Consider the following 17,991-nt stretch of genomic DNA (forward strand, 5'->3'; position numbering starts at 1 on the left):
TGAGATCTCCGTAACAAAATAATTTACCTTATGTGCGGCTAGAACCTGAAAATATGTATCCAGCAAAAAAAGACATAAATTGAAGTCACGTGACTGTAAGACACTGCAAATGGCCATAACTGTGAGTTGATTCCCAAGCATCAAGTGTGTGACTGTGGGGAGAGAGCGGTCATTGCAACTTCATAAGTAGCCCTATGGAGGCTTATTGTAATTTTGAACAATTGCTAAGTCAAAGAGAGTACAGTAATTTAATCAGTTACATATTTCTTGATTTGATAGATGACTGTTATTGATTTTCAGATATTGCTGTGGTCGGTCCTCAAGAGTTAGATGAATCAAGTGAAATAATGGGCATTGAGTATCACTTCTGTATAAGTGCGACTCTTACTTTTATTGGAAAATATTGCGGGAAACGTATCATTCAGAGCTTCTTCTACCTTAATGTGATGCAGTGAAAAGTCTTGCAGATGCAAAGTTATAATTCTTTCCTGGCTCAACTAAGTTTAGCCAGGCAAATTTGGGTGGGGAAAATATTATGTTATCTATTCTTAATTATTCTAAACAATTACAGATAAGGTATTGAAATAAAACAATTGTGATCTTGAGTGAAGTGCTAAATATTGGGAAAATATTTATTTTATTGGGGTTTTTTAGATATGAATATTCCGACATAACTTGTTCTATGTTTACTATTGCTCTCTTCAGAGTACAGATTTACCCCAAGCTTATTTTGTTTAGCAATGTTTAGACTGGGCTTGGCAATTTGACATTCTCAGAAACACAAAAGGTACTCCCTTTCCCCCTTTGTATAAGAATGCAGAAATTGCATGACTGATCTTTAAATCTGATTGGGTTAAATATTGAGACTACTTGAAACTTGTGTTCTGTTAATTTTTTGAAAAGACTGTTAGGAGGTTTTTAAGTACTGTAGTTGATACAGAATGCTTTTATTTCCTTGACTTTTTATCACTGTCTCTAACCAGATTGATAGCTCCTAAAGGAATTGTGTTGATAGCTGAGAACATCAATCCTATAACAGGGGTGAAAGAACTTTAAGCAGATTAAATATTTGAATATGTTGAGATTGATGTTTTAAATTTTTCTATATCAAAGGATTGCATATATGTATCTGTGTTAGAAAATGATTGTACTTTTAATACATTTAATGGGATCGATATTATATATTAATAAAAAAATCTTTTAATTAAACAGGTGCACCAAATTTAATTTTGGATGATAGTGAAGATGAAAATGTTTCATCAATATTTGAAACAAGTTGCCAGCCGGGATCACCAAAGAAACAATTACCAGCAGCTGTACATAAACCTTATCTTCATTATACAATGTAAGTTAATAACTGATACTGTTTTCATCAAGAATTAAACAACATATCTCTTGCAATGCTAGATAATCATATTAGTATATTATGTACAACATTACTTTAATATAAAAATTGAGATGTCTAACAATTTTTTCATATATCAGATGTTGACATTAGGGTTTTAAGAACCAAACAGTACAAATAATGATTTGAATATGATAGCTGTTAAATGACTTTGTGGAAAAGTATATACAGTAATACCGCATCTTACAAACTTAATTGGTTCCGGGACAAGGTTCGTAAGGTGAAAAGTTCATAAGATGAAACAATGTTTCCCATAGGAATCAATGGAAAAGCGAATAATGCGTGCAAGCCCATTAGGGAACTCCAAAACTTTAGAAGCGAGGCGAACAGAGGGCGGGGAGAAGCAGCGAAAGGGGGCGGGCGGAGCAATAAATGGCATGGGGGGGGGTGTTTCCTGGAAACGTCAGGATTCAGGAAAGCTGGAGCAATAAATGGCATGGGGTTTTTTTTCCTGGAAACGTCAAGATTCAGGCCAGCTGGAGGAATAAATGACATGAATAAATGACGTGAACTTGTTTGTTTGTTTGTTTATTTATTTATTTGTTTGATTGTTTGATTTTTATGTCGCCCTTCTCCTTAGACTCAGGGCGGTTTACAACATGTTAGCAATAGCACTTTTTAACAGAGCCAGCATATTGCCCCCACAATTCAGGTCCTGAATCCTCCAGGACCCCCCCATGCCATTTATTGCTCTAACTGGCCTGAATACTACCGTTTTCAGGACACCCCCCCCCCCCCCAATTCCATTTATTCCTCCACAGGCTTCCTTTCCCTGCCTCTACAAGCACTCTGCTAGCGTTGCTTTATCCACCCACCACCCCGGAGTGGAGAGCTTCTCTCCTCGGACACGCCATTTTCTAGCAGATGGGATGGGGGGAGGGGGGAGACCCCCCACGGGAAAGCCTGGCTCCAGTTCCCTTTCGCTCATCAAAGCCTGTTAACTTAAAGTCACTTGTTTTGGCTGCTGCTTGCAGCGGCAGCAGCTGGGGGAGATGTGAGGGTTCATAAGACGAATATTGTTCGTGAGAAGAGGCAAAAAAATCCTGAATGCCCGTTTCATATCTTGAAACGTTCGTATGAAGAGGCATTCGTAAGATGAGGTATCACTGTATTTAAATGTAGTAATCCAATGCATTTATAATAGAGTCCTCTGGAGTTGGGTGGCATATAAATATCATGAAATATATAGGAAGAGTTTATGTGTGGGGGAGTAATATAGTCTCACAGTTTGAATTAGAATTAGAATTCTTTATTGGCCAAGTGTGATTGGACACACAAGGAATTTGTCTTGGTGCATATGCTCTCAGTGTACATAAAAGAGAAAGATACATTTGTCAAAAATCAGGAGGTACATCCTCCTGTCATAGGAGTCAAATAAGCAATGAGGAAACAATCAATATTAATAAAAAATGTAAGGATACAAGCAACAAGTTACAATCATACAGTATAAGTGGGAGGACATGGGTGATAGGAATTATGAGAAAAAACTAGTAGTAATAGTAATGTAGACTTAGTAAATAGTTTGACTGTGTTGAGGGAGTTACTTGTTTAGCAGAGTGATGAAGTTAAATATTTTATAAATAACATTGCTGTGGTAAATATTTAAGTTAAATTAAGTAAGCTAGGCCTTTTATTATATTTTGTTTATCTTAATATATAGGCTGCACAACTGCATAATGACTCTGAGTAGTATATAATGTACTATACAAACAATACAAAAAGCAAATGTTTGGAGAAAAATAACATGAATTCCTATATGCTAATAATTTTACAAGGGGTCTGTCATCCATTCCAGCCTAAGGTATTGAGGGATTAGCCAAATTTTAAGTGTTTAAGGTCATTGTGATGATGCACAAACTTCTGGAAGAATATTGTTCCAGAATCAAGTGGCTTGGCAGATTACATGCACTTCCCCCTCAATACTTTAGGGTGGACAGGAACTATGGATAATGGACAATCCCCATATCATGGAGGGTTTTATAGGTAACAACTAGCACCTTGCCTTGCAACCAAAATCCAGCTTATAACTATACTGTTACTCACAAAACAAAGATATTATATGGGCAAGCCTTTAATGTCCTGTACTGCTGCTTTTTGGACCAGCTACACATTCTGAATGGCCTTCATGGACAGCCCCATGTAGAATGCATTGATATAGTCCAAACACAAGCATGAAAGGTTCTCCTGCTTCAGGATAATTGATACACTTGATGAATTTGCACAAAGGTTTTCCTGGCCACTGCTGCCATCTAACCCTTGAATAGCAACTGTAAATTCAGAAGGACCCACCAAATTGGGTACCAGTCCTCTTCCCCTCCCCCACTTTTAGTGAGGTCCATTGTAACTTTGAACATCACTAAGTGACTGGTGGTGAAATGAGGACGATCAGAAAACAGGTGGCTATGTTAGTAGATCTGAAAACCTGACCTGAGGAGAGACCTCAGAAGCTATAGACTCAAACTAGGTCTAGGGAGCTACAAAGGATCTTGCTGTTGTCATCTTGAAAGGATTTGTTCAGTCAGAATCCAATACTAAATCAATCCAAGCAAATTCAATGGACTATTTGCCAGATTCCTAGAACGCTTTTCACAGCAAACCTCTGGATAATCTTGTGGTTTGTCCCTCTCCTGCAAGAAAGACTTCTTTTTAAAAGGGACTGTTGGATAGCTCTCTGTAGACACGGTAAGGGGCTTACATGATTTTTGCCCAATGAAAGGATTTCTGAGGCTGTTGATTTCAGAATCTGTGGAAAACTTAAACCAAAGTAGATAGGTCCATTTTTAAAAAAATGTTTATTTCCTACAGTTAATTTCTTACTTGTGCTTTTTATTTAACATTCTAAAAAACTCTCCCCTCCCACCCCAACCCCATGAGTAGGAGGCATTGTAGCACTGAGACTTGTTGAAACTCCCTATTCTCTGACAGAAAAAAATTCTGCAGTGGTTTTCTTAAGAACAGATGGAAACAATTACGGTATATTCTTCCCTTCCAGTGGAAAAAAGACTAGGATTTTTTTTTATCCATAGATGGATCATGGCTCTGGTCCAGGCTTCTTTTCAGAATACAAGCAACAAACAAAACAATGCTGCAGGTATTTGGGAAGCAATGGAAGCAATTTAGGGGGTGGGAAGGCACAAGTTCCATGCAGGTCTAGGGTTAAATTTTCTTACTTTGCTATATACATATTTACTCAGAATAGTTTTATTGCAGTCTTAATAAAACCAATAAAATATGGGGATATTTAAAATAATAATAATAATAAAATAATAATAATAATATAATAATAATAATAATAATAATAATAATAATAATAATAATAATTTATTAGATTTGTATGCCACCCCTCTCCGAAGACTCGGAGAGGGGATAGTGAAATAAGGATAGTAATATTTTGTAATTGTTTTAAAAATCAGTAGCATGCTTAAAGTCTTTAATACCACTTCTCTAGTAAATGTGCCGGTTTTCATCTGTAATATGAAAGTTTTATTTGAGTTTTGATTCCATAAAAACTTTGCAGTGTTTAAAGGAAATCTTTTAGGGTGGTTTTTCTAGGGGAACAACATGATTGTCAGTTAGACAGAAAGCAAAGTGAAGTGGGCATAACAGAGCATCTTCCAGAACACCCAGAAGAGTTTTGTAAGAGACATGGTTGCTTTAATGATTCAAAGAAGTGTAATTTTTTGTGTTGGGTTGTGTATTGTGAAAATCTCTAAATATTTAATACACCTCCATGTTATAAGCAAAAAGACTATTCAAATAAACTTCATATTTAAAATTTTACAACAGAAAATGTATAGGTTATTTAAATTATTGTGTGTTTTAGAACTGAATTAGTTTGTTTTTGTTCATTATGATCATTACAGTGTATCATTGCCTAAATAAATTTCTAGTTTAAAACCAAATAAGGTGTAAAGTAAAATAGTATAAAATAATTCAAGGTTATTCTTCAGTGGTTTTTATTGTGATTGTTATATTGCCTGGAGCAAGGAGGATATAGCACAGCTGGAAGAGACCTTTTATGTGGAATTAGTCATTTTGCTTTATTGCTTATATAGCACAATTCACATTAATCTCTTTGTGTGTAAATTGTAAACACAATAATTTGACTCTATCAAAGTATTGATAAATGATTAGACAATGTTGAAAATATACTGCGCTGAAATATTCCAGGCTATTCACATTCTGCTAACATAGTAAAAATATAGAAGTTATGATAAGTGCTTTTTAGATCTGAACAAAATATTATTTTTGTTGCAGGTCAGCTTATCACCAGCCCACATCTTACAGGCCAAGATTACTACTTTCCGGAGAAAGGGATTCAGGTCAGACTTCACACCTTGCTCCAGCTTTATTACATTCTCTTGAAAAAATTGCTGTACACAGATTAGATCTGCCAGCACTTTATTCGGTCAGTGCCAAAACGCCTGAAGAATCGTGTGCACAGGTTAGTTTGCATTTATATCGCTTTTGATTAATGTAGCACCTATTGAATTTTCAATGTATATGGAGGCCTTCATTAAATTACAAATGCTGAATATCTCAGTGTTTCTCTGAGGTATAATGTTGCTAGAAATACTAAAGGATCCTTCAGTGATATATAAAGCAAAGTTTTGAAAAAGAGATGGGCATGATCTAGTAAACAAAGAACCTTCTTTCTGGTTATTTTTACTCTGATTTGGAGGTCAGGTAACTTTTTATGCCTATATTGTTTTTGGATGACACAGATTAAGCACACAGTCATAGAGGAAATATAGCTACAATGTAAAAGCAGCAAGTAGAGGAGAGGAATCTGTTTAAATTAGATTAAGATTAATCCTGACAGAATGAACTATTTGCTCTCCTTGAATATGCTGAGCAGGATAACAATGGCTGCAGCCACCCTTTCAGAAACCAACCTTTAAAAAAAAAGATTTAGCAAAATTATTCACCACCAAGTTGTGTTTCAGGACAATATAGAAAATCAGTTCACAGGTTTTCATATTTTAAAATAGTTTTCCCTCTCTTCTGGACTTCAGTTTATGCCCAACCCAAGTATTGTAGTAGTGAATATTACTTTCAGTTTTATGGTATTGTAGTTCACAGTATTTTTATGGTATTGTAGTTCACAGTATTTCATTTTATCCCCAATTATAAGAGACACCAAAAGCTCCAGAAGTGAAATACAAAAGACACATTTAAACAAAATAGTAGAATTTAACTTAATTTGTTGGAGCCATGCCTCTGGGATAAGAGTCTTCTGAAGGATGGGGTCCACCACTGGGAAGATCTGTCATCTTGTTTGCTCTAATCGTTTTGCGAGGAAGTGAAACTCTCCAGGCAAATAGAATATATTGCGTCCCTTTTTACAATGGAGGCGCAAAGACAATATGGGAGCAAGAAATCGTTTATTGTTTGTTACATTTGTAGGTGAACATTTAGGATTTCATAGATCCTGTTTGTTGTATAGAAAAATAGTTTTTCAATAAGCAATTTTTCCTTCAAAATTAACCCCAGTAGCAATTTTAAATATTAATTTTTATATATGCAGTACTTGTAATATTTAATGTTTAGATGTAAAGCCATTGTTTATAGTAAAAGATTGAGGTTTTATTGTATGGCATTTATTTAACAATTTAATAGAAGTTGGAGGAAGAGTTCTACAAAGTGAAATATTTGATAAAACTGAATTTGCAAAATTTGTTTAATTTATTTCAGTATACATACTTTAGGTAATTCACATAAATAGTCTAAATTGGTTTGCAAAACAATATTCTTTTTCGCTGTTTGCAAGTAGAATTGAAGTTTTTTAAATGGGGACCCATAAAATCAAGGTTTTACTATACAGTTATTCAAGGAGAATTTGAAACAATAAATTTACTTTATGTGACACATGCTCTTATACACATGTAAACACAGGGATATTCTATTAAAACATCTATTTGAAATGTTCCATAACACAATTTCTGCCTGCAGTGTAAGTATTGGCTAAATATTTAGTTAATGATAATATTTGGTAATATTAATATTCTCAATTAGATCTTTCGTGAAGCAAGGAGAACCCTACCAAGTATTGTTTACATGCCTCATATTGGTGATTGGTGGGAAGCTGTCAGTGAAACTGTGAGAGCAACTTTTCTAACTTTGCTGCAAGATATACCATCGTTCTCACCAATATTTCTACTTTCTACCTCTGAAACAATGTATAGTGAGTTGCCTGAAGAGGTAAGCATAGAATGATTTCTTGGGAAATAAATAAGTACGACTTATGTAAAAGCGAACCAGATCTGAAGCATCCTAATTTGTTGATGCAAAACCTTTTTGTTTATGGAAGGTAAATCACTCCACTATACTGCATTATATAAGCATCTTTTTATATCTGAATTTAACAATTTAATTTAACAATTCTGTTGCTATGTGTTAGAAATAGAGCTTGCAATTTGCTAATATGAATTATTAGACAGGATTTAAAAAAAAAGAATTATAAGAGACTAACAATTTTATTTTATTTTTGACTGAAGGGGTGTCTCTGAGACCGTGTTGACTGCAGTTTTACTGATGAAATTTCAGAAGTAGTTTCCCATTGACTCTTTCCTAGGCCTGAGAGAATGTGACTGGGACCCAACTGAGTTTGTGTCCAAAATAGATCTACAACTCTTAGTCTCCCAGTTTCTAGCCTGGTATCTTAACTACTACAAAAAACTGGCTCTCCACATTTTTGTCTAGATGATAATTATATTTACAAATGATCTAAAATGGAAGAAATATCTGGTCTATATGCTTGTGCATCATGATTTCTGAAATACTGTAACTGACTTTGCATTAATTGGAAAACATTGTGAACTGTTTATTTTCTTTTACACTATCTTGTTTTGACAATAATTATTGCCAATGAACTCAGTATAAATAGTTATTATTAAGTATTAGTTAAAGTATTACTTGCCAAGAGGACCTATCTAATTCTGCTATACCATACATAGCAGAAAAAATTTGAATGGTCATTCTGACCATTCATAAAGTAGTAGAGAGAAAGGGCAGGGAGGGACGGGATTATCTTTTAATATTTTTTTAATGTTACATTGTAAGATTACAAATAAAAGGAAAAGTCAGATACAAAGAAGTTATAAAACTTATTATCATAGATACGAAAGAGCAGCCCAGTTTTAAACGTAGCATGGACCACAAGGAGTAATATTGATCAGTCTTTTCATTATGTTCATAGCAAATTTATAAGCAAAGAGTAAATACATGGTCATAGGCCTGCAATTTGGAATGGGGGGGGGGGGGGAGAGAAAATGTTCTATGATTATTTGGATTTGCCTGAAGTGTTCTTTGGATACCAGCCTTTTCAATATTCACCTATTATTGTAGCCATTTTCAAATGGTACATGGCTTCAGCCATACATTCTCTTTTTTCAGTTTTTGTGGGACTCAGTATTCTGGGCAACAGAAGTTTAAGTCACTTTATTTTTAGAAAGTAATTTGAGACCAGATACTACTTTATAGATACCATGGAAAAATCCTTTCATAGCATTTAATCAGTAGTGTTGAGTTATAGTGTTCATTCTTTGGACCACTGGAATAACTTATGCAGGCCACTGGGAATTGTAATCCATCATTCATAGAGAAACAGCAAGAGGTATACTTACAGGGACTTTAAATATTTCTGACAACATAAATTATGAATTGGCAGAATATTTCAGTTCTCTAAGTATGGATTGATATTCTTCCTCACTGCTGAACTATTAACCATTGATTATGAAATAACCAGAATATATTTTCAATACTTCTAAGTGCCGCTATTTTTATGTAGGTGAAGTGCATCTTTAAAATTCAGTATGAAGAGGTTTTTTATATTCAAAGACCTAGCAAGGAAGACAGGCACAAATTTTTCCAAGAGCTGGTTATCAATCAGGCATCAATGCCACCTCCAAGGAGAAAACATACAGGTAAATTAATGATTTAGAAAATCTGGAATGTATGTCTTTTCCATATGATATTATGTGAAAATCACATTGTTTGTATATTTGAACATTAAATATAACATCAACAGACCATTATACTACATGGGATTTATGTTCAAATATAATTTCCTAACTCTTCAGTTTTACCTTTAATGTGGAATCAAAATTCAAGTCTCCGATCTGTTCACAATTAACAACTAATACACATTGTGGACGAGCATAAAAAAATTAAGTGACAAAGATTGCAGGTTATGTCAAATCGAACTGTTTACAATTCCAGGATTATATTTCCAAGCTGGGTAAATGCAGTGTGGGATGAAATAGCTAATATAGGTCACTATAAATGAAGGTGGAATGCTGCCTGTTCAGGTGAGATTCTTGCTGGATTATATTGGAGTATTGGGGCAATGATAATGATTTTTTTTGTAGTTCAGTTAAAAATATGACCTGCATAAATATTTTGTGTAATTGCTCTGAAGAGGGGGAAATTCATTGGTGAGGATAATTAGAAATCAAACTAGACAATCTGTGACTTGTTGGGTCATTGTTGAATTTTCTTATGGAAAGCTAGTAGTGAGAGCTGGAAATCCTCCCTCTTCCCAGAATACAAGTAAGTTGCTGCTGCTAGGTGGGGAGAGAGTGAGGGAACAAAAGAGGAACCAGGAAGCTGTCAGGGAATATTGAAAATGAGGACCACATGACTGTAGCGGTATGGTGGTGGCACTGAAGCAACAGCAGCACAGTGGACCAAAGTGGCTACAATTTCCCCCAATTTCATTCCCTTGAGAGTAATGGGTCCTAGCATTCTTTTATGTTAGCCTACTTGAGGTACTTTGGTTAAAATATGATGCAGTATTTTGCCCAGTTAAAGATTACAGACACAAGAATTGTAATAGTATATATATTGTTGGATAGTAGCCTTTGCCATTTTCCCCCTATGGAGCTATCTGGCATGCCACTTTAAAAAACTTAATGCAACCATTGGCCTGAAAAAGTTGTGTGCCTTTTAATCCCTTTGAAAATGCTTGAGGGGAATTTATAATCTCACAGCATATGGCTCTTAAGCCTGGTCCCAACTCCTTTTGGAATTAAGTGTCACAAATGTGTGTACTGCATAATCTTTTATAGCAGTCTATGAAACTCTGGTCCTCCGATTCTTGAATTTTTGAATTTCTCAATCCAACTAGCCCCAACCGGCAAGGACAATAGTAAAGGAATGCTGGAAACTTGTAGAATATCTGGAAGAGTACAGATTCTCTGTGGTCTGTACTCTGCACAATTTTCCTGGTATTCGTTAATATAAACAGCCACATTGAAGCTTGAAATGCCTGCCCTTGTGTTTGGTATCAATATTTCCTTGATTAAAGAATGATCACTGCAATTGCTTATTGTTAAGTTCTACAGCTCACTGGTTCTTCCATGATCTATAAAACTGAGATGAGCTACATCATGGTTTGGGGGTTTAATATATGGAGGTTATAATAATAATTTAAAAAACTACTTTGCCTGACTTCAAATTTTGTTTTAGCTGTTTCCGACATGGAGGTGCTTCCTCTTGCATTGCCACCTCCCACCCGCCAGTATTCAGAGGCAGAAAAGCAGAGGATGGAAGACCAGGAAGAAAATACATTGAGAGAGCTGCGGTTGTTTCTCAGAGATGTTACCAAGAGGCTGGCTACAGACAAGCGCTTTAACATCTTCAGCAAACCGGTGGATATTGAAGAGGTCTTGTTTCAGTAATGTGCAAACAATGAAGTTGACCTACTAGCAATTAATCCAAAATTTACCTCTTACTTATTTTCATAGACAATATCTATATCTAACCTATTTTGCGCATTTTCAGGGATGGTGGCATAATCTTAACTTTTAAAGCCACAGCTATCTTGTCATAAACATCTGGCTAACACTGCCTTGTTCAGGCTGTAATTTCCATAATGTGGCAAAAATTTTAATTGGTCACAAATAAATGCCTGAAGGAACAACATTGAACTATTGGAAGTGTAAAAAAAAAAGTGAATTATATTGCCTAATCCAGAAAATTCTGCAAATTGGACATTAATCTCTTACCTTTTTCCAGCTGAAGAGAGAATTGAAAAATTAAAGGCTTTAACTGCGCTATTTGATCTTGCTATTTCTGTAATTATTGTATAACAAATTAACCAAAGGATTGGAATTGCTTAGTTAAGTTTGAGCCACTTTAAAAAAATTGGGCTTTGCGCAGAAAAAGAAAATAAATTGTTATGAGGCAAAGCTGTTACAGTGTCATTTCTACAGGTAGGATGTCACTTTTTAGATTAATCTTGTGACATCTACTCATTTTGGTCAACTTCAGAGCTCAATTTTGCACAAATAATTCAAGAAATTAAAATTGTAATGTACTTAGGAAAAAATGTAATTTCCATTATGCTAGCATGTATGGGGGTTTGGATATTCACAAATAGAAGCTATAAGATGAGGGCTGCAAAAATCCAGATCACCAGTAGGTGGCCACAAAAAAGATACAGAAAGGGAATTTTGCAGCCCAGATCCCCTAATTACATTTAAAGGGTATCATTTATGTACTCTTATATGATTTAAACCAGCCTTTCTTATCCTAACATTTTCAGGTTGTTCAATTATATTTTAATATTTGTATCAGCATGGGAATAATCTTAACATGTGAGGGTGCTAATTGAGAAAGGCTGATCTAAAGAAACTGCACTTTGCAGTTGTATAACTGGGCTGGATTTTAATTTCAGTGAAATAGCAGAAGTTGACACACCTTGGAGCCTAAAGTAGATATAAAAAGTCTACATACCCTTGTTAAAAAGCCAGGGTTTTGAGATGTTAAAAAAAATCAGACCAATATAAATCAGTTCAGAATTTTTTCCACCTATTGTAACCTGTTAATTGTACAATTCAATTGAAGAATAAACTGAAATATTTTAGGGGGGAAATAATAATGCAGAATAATATGACTGCATGAGTCAAGGGTGTCAAATTGGTGGCCCATGGGCCGGATGCGTCATGCGCATGCCACACCCACCCCAGCTATGTGAAGGCAAAAAAGTCATGATATATCAATGTGATGCAGCAAGTTTGACACCCGTGCTATAAGTGTTCACACCCTCATAACATAGGGGTATGACTATGTTCAGAATTAACCGATCACATTCAAACTCATGGTAAATAGTCATTTCACACCTGTCATTAGTTAAAGTGACTCTGTTCAAACCCATATAAAGTTCAGCTGTTATAATAGGACTTTTTTGATTGTGCTCAGTTGCCTCTTACAACAAAAGCCATGCTCTGCAAAGAGCTTACAAAGCAACAAAGGATTTCATTGTTGAAAGGTATCAATCAGGAGAAGGGTATAAAAAAAAATGCAGGCATTTGATATACCATGGAACACAGTGAAGACAGTCATTATCAAATGGAGAAAATATGGCATAACAGTGATAGGAACAGGAACTTGATGGTCCCTCTAAAATTTATGAAAGCTGGTCCAAGAGACTGCCAAAAGGCCTACAGCAACATTAAAGAGTTACTGGTAAATACTGGCTATGTACTACACGTGACAATAATTGCTTGTATTCTTCCTACGTCTGGGCTGCAGAGTAGTATGCAGGATGGAAGTCTTGCCTTACAAAGAAAATGTACATCCTGGGCACATTTACAAAAATGTACATCAAGTCTTTCAAAAGCATGTGGGAAAATGTATTATGGTGTGATAAAACCAAGGTCAAACTATGATCAAATTATGGTCAAACTTTTTGACCATAATTTCAAAAAGTATGTTTGATGCAAAAGTAACATTGCGCATCATCAAAAGTGTGCCATACCGACAGCAAAACATCATGGGGCTGCTTTTCTTCAGCTGGAATTGGGGCTTTTGTCAAGATAGAAACATAGAAGACTGACGGCAGAAAAAGCCAATACAATACTCAGATTGAGGATTCCTTTTCCCCAAGTGCATTATTTTACATTTGGAAACATTAAACTGCAGTTTCCATTGCTTTGACCATTTATCTAGTAAAGCTAAATCATTTACCATATTACAGACGCCTCCAGGAATATCAACCCTATTGCACACTTTAGAGTCATCGGCAAATAGGCAAACCTTCCCTATCAAACCTTCCCCTATGTCACTCACAAACATATTAAAAAGAATAGGACCCAGAACAGACCCTTGTGGCACACACTTGTAACCTGTCTCTGTTCAGAATACTCACCATTAACAATAACTCTGATGTCTACGCTTCAGCCAGCTGCAAATCCACTGAACTATCCAGGGATTAAGTCCAATCTTCACTAATTTATCTATCAGCTCTTTATGTGGAACCGTATCAAAGGCTTTGCTGAAGTCCAGATAGGCAATATCCACGGCACCACCTTCATCCAACACCTTTGTGACATAGTCAAAGAAATCAATGAGATTAGTCTGGCATGATTTGCCTTCAGTAAAGCCATGCTGATTTGGGTCCAATAAGTTATTGTTTTTTAGGTGCTGATTTATCTTTTTGAGTAGCGTCTCCATCATTTTAACTACAACTGATGTCAAGCTAACTGGCCTGTAGTTACCAGCTTCTTCTCTACTGCCCTTCTTGTGGATAGGCACAACACTGGCCATTCTCCAATCCTGTTTTTTGTTTTTCTGAAATCCAATACTTTGGTTGCAGTATAGGATTGCTCACAATCAGTTTTTACATCAAACCACAAGCATAGATGGTCACAGCAACCTAAATTTTCTCCCACCTTAACCTCTGAAACCCAATTCCCATTCGTAAAAACTAAATCTAGAATATTCTCCCCTCTAGTCGGTGTCTTAACCAGCTGTGCCAGAGCTGCTTCTGTAAAGGCCTCTACTATATTTTTCTTTTGCATGTAAGGGCACTGGGGATATTCCAGTCAACATCAGGCATATTGAAATCACCCATAACCACAATATCTCCCTTTACTGCCATTTGGGTAATTTCATCCACCATCTTGTTGTCATATTCCTTAGATTGCCTTGGAGGCCTATAGATCACCCCAATTCTAATGACAGAACCTTCTTTATTTTGCATGCAAACCCAGAGAGTCTCCAGATCTTTACATGTATTTTGAATTAGTGTTGTTTTTAGACTTTCCTTAACGTAAATGGCTACTTCACCTCCCCTTCTCTCTGTTCTATCCTTCCTATACAATATATATCCTGGTATGGATATTTCCCATTCATTAGAATCTTTAAATCATGTTTCAGTTATGGCAACCAGATCCAAATTATCTCCAAAGATGCAGGGAATGATGGACAGTTCCAAATATCAGTCAAATATGGCACAAAGCCTCCAGGCCTCTTCTAAAATACTGAAGATGAAGAGGGATTTCACCTTTCAACAAACCAACAAACCTAAGCATTCTTTTAGATCAACAAAATAATGGCTTCACCAGAAAAACACTTTGGAATGGCCCAATGGGAGCCTGGACCTTGAATCTATTTGAAAATCTGTGGGTTGACCTGAAGAGTGCTGTGCACAGGAGATGTCCTGGCAATCTGGCAAATTTGGAGCACTTTTGCAAGGAGTAATAGCAATAGCACTTATATTTCACAGTGCTCTCTACAGCTTATTGTCCCCAACAATCTGGGTTGAAGAATTCCCAAGGCAAGATATGCCATGCTGATAGGCTCCTACTTCAAAAGACTGAATGCTGTCATAAAATCAGAAAGTGCTTTAAGGATGTGCATACTCATGAAATCATGTTGTACATTTTTATTATTTTTACTGCTTAAAAAGTTTGAGTTTGTTTTTCAATTGAATTGTACAGCTTATGTTACATTGAAAATAAGGGGAAAAATAGGGGAATACATAATTTCAGGCTAATTTAGCCCAAAGTCTAGAGTTCGATCCTGATGGGTCAAGGTTGACTCAGCCTTCCATCCTTCTTAGGTTGGTAAAATGAGGTCCCAGATTATTGTCGGCTGATATTGTAAACAGCCCAGAGAGTGCTGTAAAGCAGGGGTTCCCAACTGCAGGGCTGCAGCTTGTGTAGACTGGTTCCCACCTCCTCCCCTCTGCCAGGCTGCCTAGCCATAAATATTGGGGACTGGTACTATAAAGTACTATAGGATGGTATATAGGTCTTAAGCGCTATTGCTATGGTGGTCTGACTTTTTTTTAAAAAAATCTCAGAATCCTGACATTTTAACAGAGGTATATACATTTACTAATTTATTTGAATTTATAACTATAGTTTATAGTTGCAATTGGGAGAATATCAGTGCTGAAATCGGGATCAGCAAGACGCAATATTGTAAAAACAAAAGTTTACACTAAAGAGCAGACTTGAAAAGGCTGAAAAGGAATGGAATTTTTAAAATAATAATAATCCAGAGTTCCATTACTATATTATCCAGCCCTCTGCTTAAAAATTCATGTCTTTTAGTTTGGTGGGAGAGATTAGAATGTCTCACTCTAGATGCCTCTGGCTTGAACCCATCTGGTTCTTGAGAGCCATCTTGAGAGGCATTGACTGTCAAAGGTATTTTTAAGCACTGGGCCTTCTTGCTTGAATGGCTTCAAAATCTCAGCCTGATGTCATAAGAAGAAATGGTAGCATTTTAAAGAATGGTGTGTGCTTAAAGGGGTGGGCTGCTAAGGTGGAACGGTGGAACGGTGATGTGTATTGGCCCCCGTGGCTCTGAGTGCTTGTGGAATCCAGCATAATTCTGCTACTGCACCTGTGAAGGTAGCAGAATTGCGCACAGAGATACAGGAGTGCCTATGTTTTTGGTGAGGTTTTCCGTGTGCATGCCAAGCAAAAACCCACACCAAAACACGGGTGCACCTGCACCTTCGCACGCGATTCTTCACAGGTGCAGTAGCAGAATTGTGCTGGCACTCAGAGCCATGGGGGTAAGCACACGTCACCGTTCCATTTTAGCAGCCCACCTCTGGTTATATTATTTTGATTAGTAATCATAAAGAGATGTGGAATGGTCATAAACCATAACGGGAATGAATCATTAAAGTGTTCCATTATATACTGCTGTGTATGTTGAGCCTGACCCAGTTTAGAAATCTTTTTCTTTTGAATATTATATAACCAAGAGAAAAACGTTTAAAGAGTTCAACATAATAAACTTTACATTAAAATCCATTCCTGGCATGTTACTAATATTTTACGATTAACTATTACAAATTTGTTTTTCATTACACAAGACATTTAATTTTTATTCTCCTTTTCAAAACAATGAATAAGATTTGGCCCAGATTTGTTAGTATATAATTTTCTTTTGAGAGGATGGAATAAGTGGATTAGATTAAGAAGGCATTTCCAAGTCAGATTTCTTGTTTTGTTTGTGCTATAGGTTGGTATTTGAGTTTCTTGCATGTTGTGTGCATTAGATTCTACATCCTTTTAATAGTTCTACACATTATAATTTTTAATTATGAATACTGTATATCTTTTTGTAATTCCTACAAGGCCTCAAATATAGAATCTGCATAGCCCTGTAATAATTGATTTTTACAGTTTTTAAAATAAGATAAATTATCTCCTTTTCTTTTCTTTCCTTTCCTTTCATTTCCTTTCCTTCACTAATATTTTTAGAGTTATTTAAGTTATGTATTGAATTAACACTTTGGACACCTTACCTCTGAGCAGGCATTATATTTTAAGAATGTTTATACTGAGCAACAATATCTGCTATTTGTGCAGAGATCCACAAATGTTGACCTAATTCTCCTGCCCCCAAATCAGAGTATATAGTAATGTGGATGGCCAGCATACAAAGATCTGTCACGAGTAATATGGGTAAAATTTTACTTTTTTCCTGATTTTATATCATAGCTTTGCCCCATAATACATAATGTCTATTGTAGACTCAACTCTCGTGATTCTGCTTTCAACTTATAATGTAAAACTGATTTGGTAGGACTTCTAAATACCACATAAATATATGTAGATGGACTTATTTATTATTTGTTTGAAGTCTCTTATTCATATGCTATATTTAAAATGAATTTTTTAAATTAGTTATTTTATACAAAACAAAATGACTTTTGACACAAGCAAATATTTAAATTGTGCTGAAAAGTCAGAGTAAATGAATTTCAGAGTTGACACAGCAGTATAATACATTGATTATATCAATGCTAGTTGTAGCCTTGATGGTTCATATGTTTTGAATTAAACATTTTGAACATGTAAATAAGATGTTGAATAGAAGAGTTATGGTAAATCTGTGTCACTCTTGCATTTTTATTATAGGTTTCAGATTATCTTGAAGTGATCAAAGAACCAATGGATCTTTCTACCATAATAAGTAAAATTGATAAACACAACTATTTAAGTACAAAGGATTTTCTAATAGATATAGATCTTATCTGCAGCAATGCTTTGGAATATAATCCTGACAAAGATCCTGGAGGTAAGAAAATATTATTTGAACTTTTGCTTAAATATGAAAGAATATTTAACTGTAAAGCAATTGCAGTTTGAATATCTGTGTAAATGGCTTCCTATTAATATAAATTGTTTGAAAGTTAGCTTTGCCAGAAGTGTGTATTCTAGGATTACTAAAGTATGTCATTATTTATGGTTGATAGTGTTCTGCCTGGCGTGACAGCTGAGCAGTAATTAAGGTCAAAGTAAAACACACAGACTGGAGTTTCAGAAACACAAAAA

The 17,991-nt window shown here is 35.5% G+C and overlaps 1 protein-coding gene across 2 annotated transcripts in view; it reads left to right on the plus strand.

The window, feature by feature from the left end:
- The window catches only part of ATAD2B (ATPase family AAA domain containing 2B), a 96,133-nt gene that overhangs the window by 55,868 nt on the left and 22,274 nt on the right, over window positions 1–17,991 (plus strand). Inside the window, exons 17-22 of one of the 2 annotated variants that reach the window (XM_070732797.1) lie at window positions 1,213–1,345; window positions 5,663–5,849; window positions 7,421–7,606; window positions 9,195–9,330; window positions 10,874–11,070; window positions 17,575–17,734. In XM_070732797.1, coding sequence (XP_070588898.1) covers window positions 1,213–1,345; window positions 5,663–5,849; window positions 7,421–7,606; window positions 9,195–9,330; window positions 10,874–11,070; window positions 17,575–17,734 — 999 coding nt within the window. The remainder of the gene's footprint in view (window positions 1–1,212; window positions 1,346–5,662; window positions 5,850–7,420; window positions 7,607–9,194; window positions 9,331–10,873; window positions 11,071–17,574; window positions 17,735–17,991) is intronic. The other variant, XM_070732798.1, reaches the window with a different exon arrangement.

Source organism: Erythrolamprus reginae, chromosome 1 (genome assembly GCF_031021105.1).
Source record: "Erythrolamprus reginae isolate rEryReg1 chromosome 1, rEryReg1.hap1, whole genome shotgun sequence".
NCBI lineage: Eukaryota > Metazoa > Chordata > Lepidosauria > Squamata > Dipsadidae > Erythrolamprus > Erythrolamprus reginae.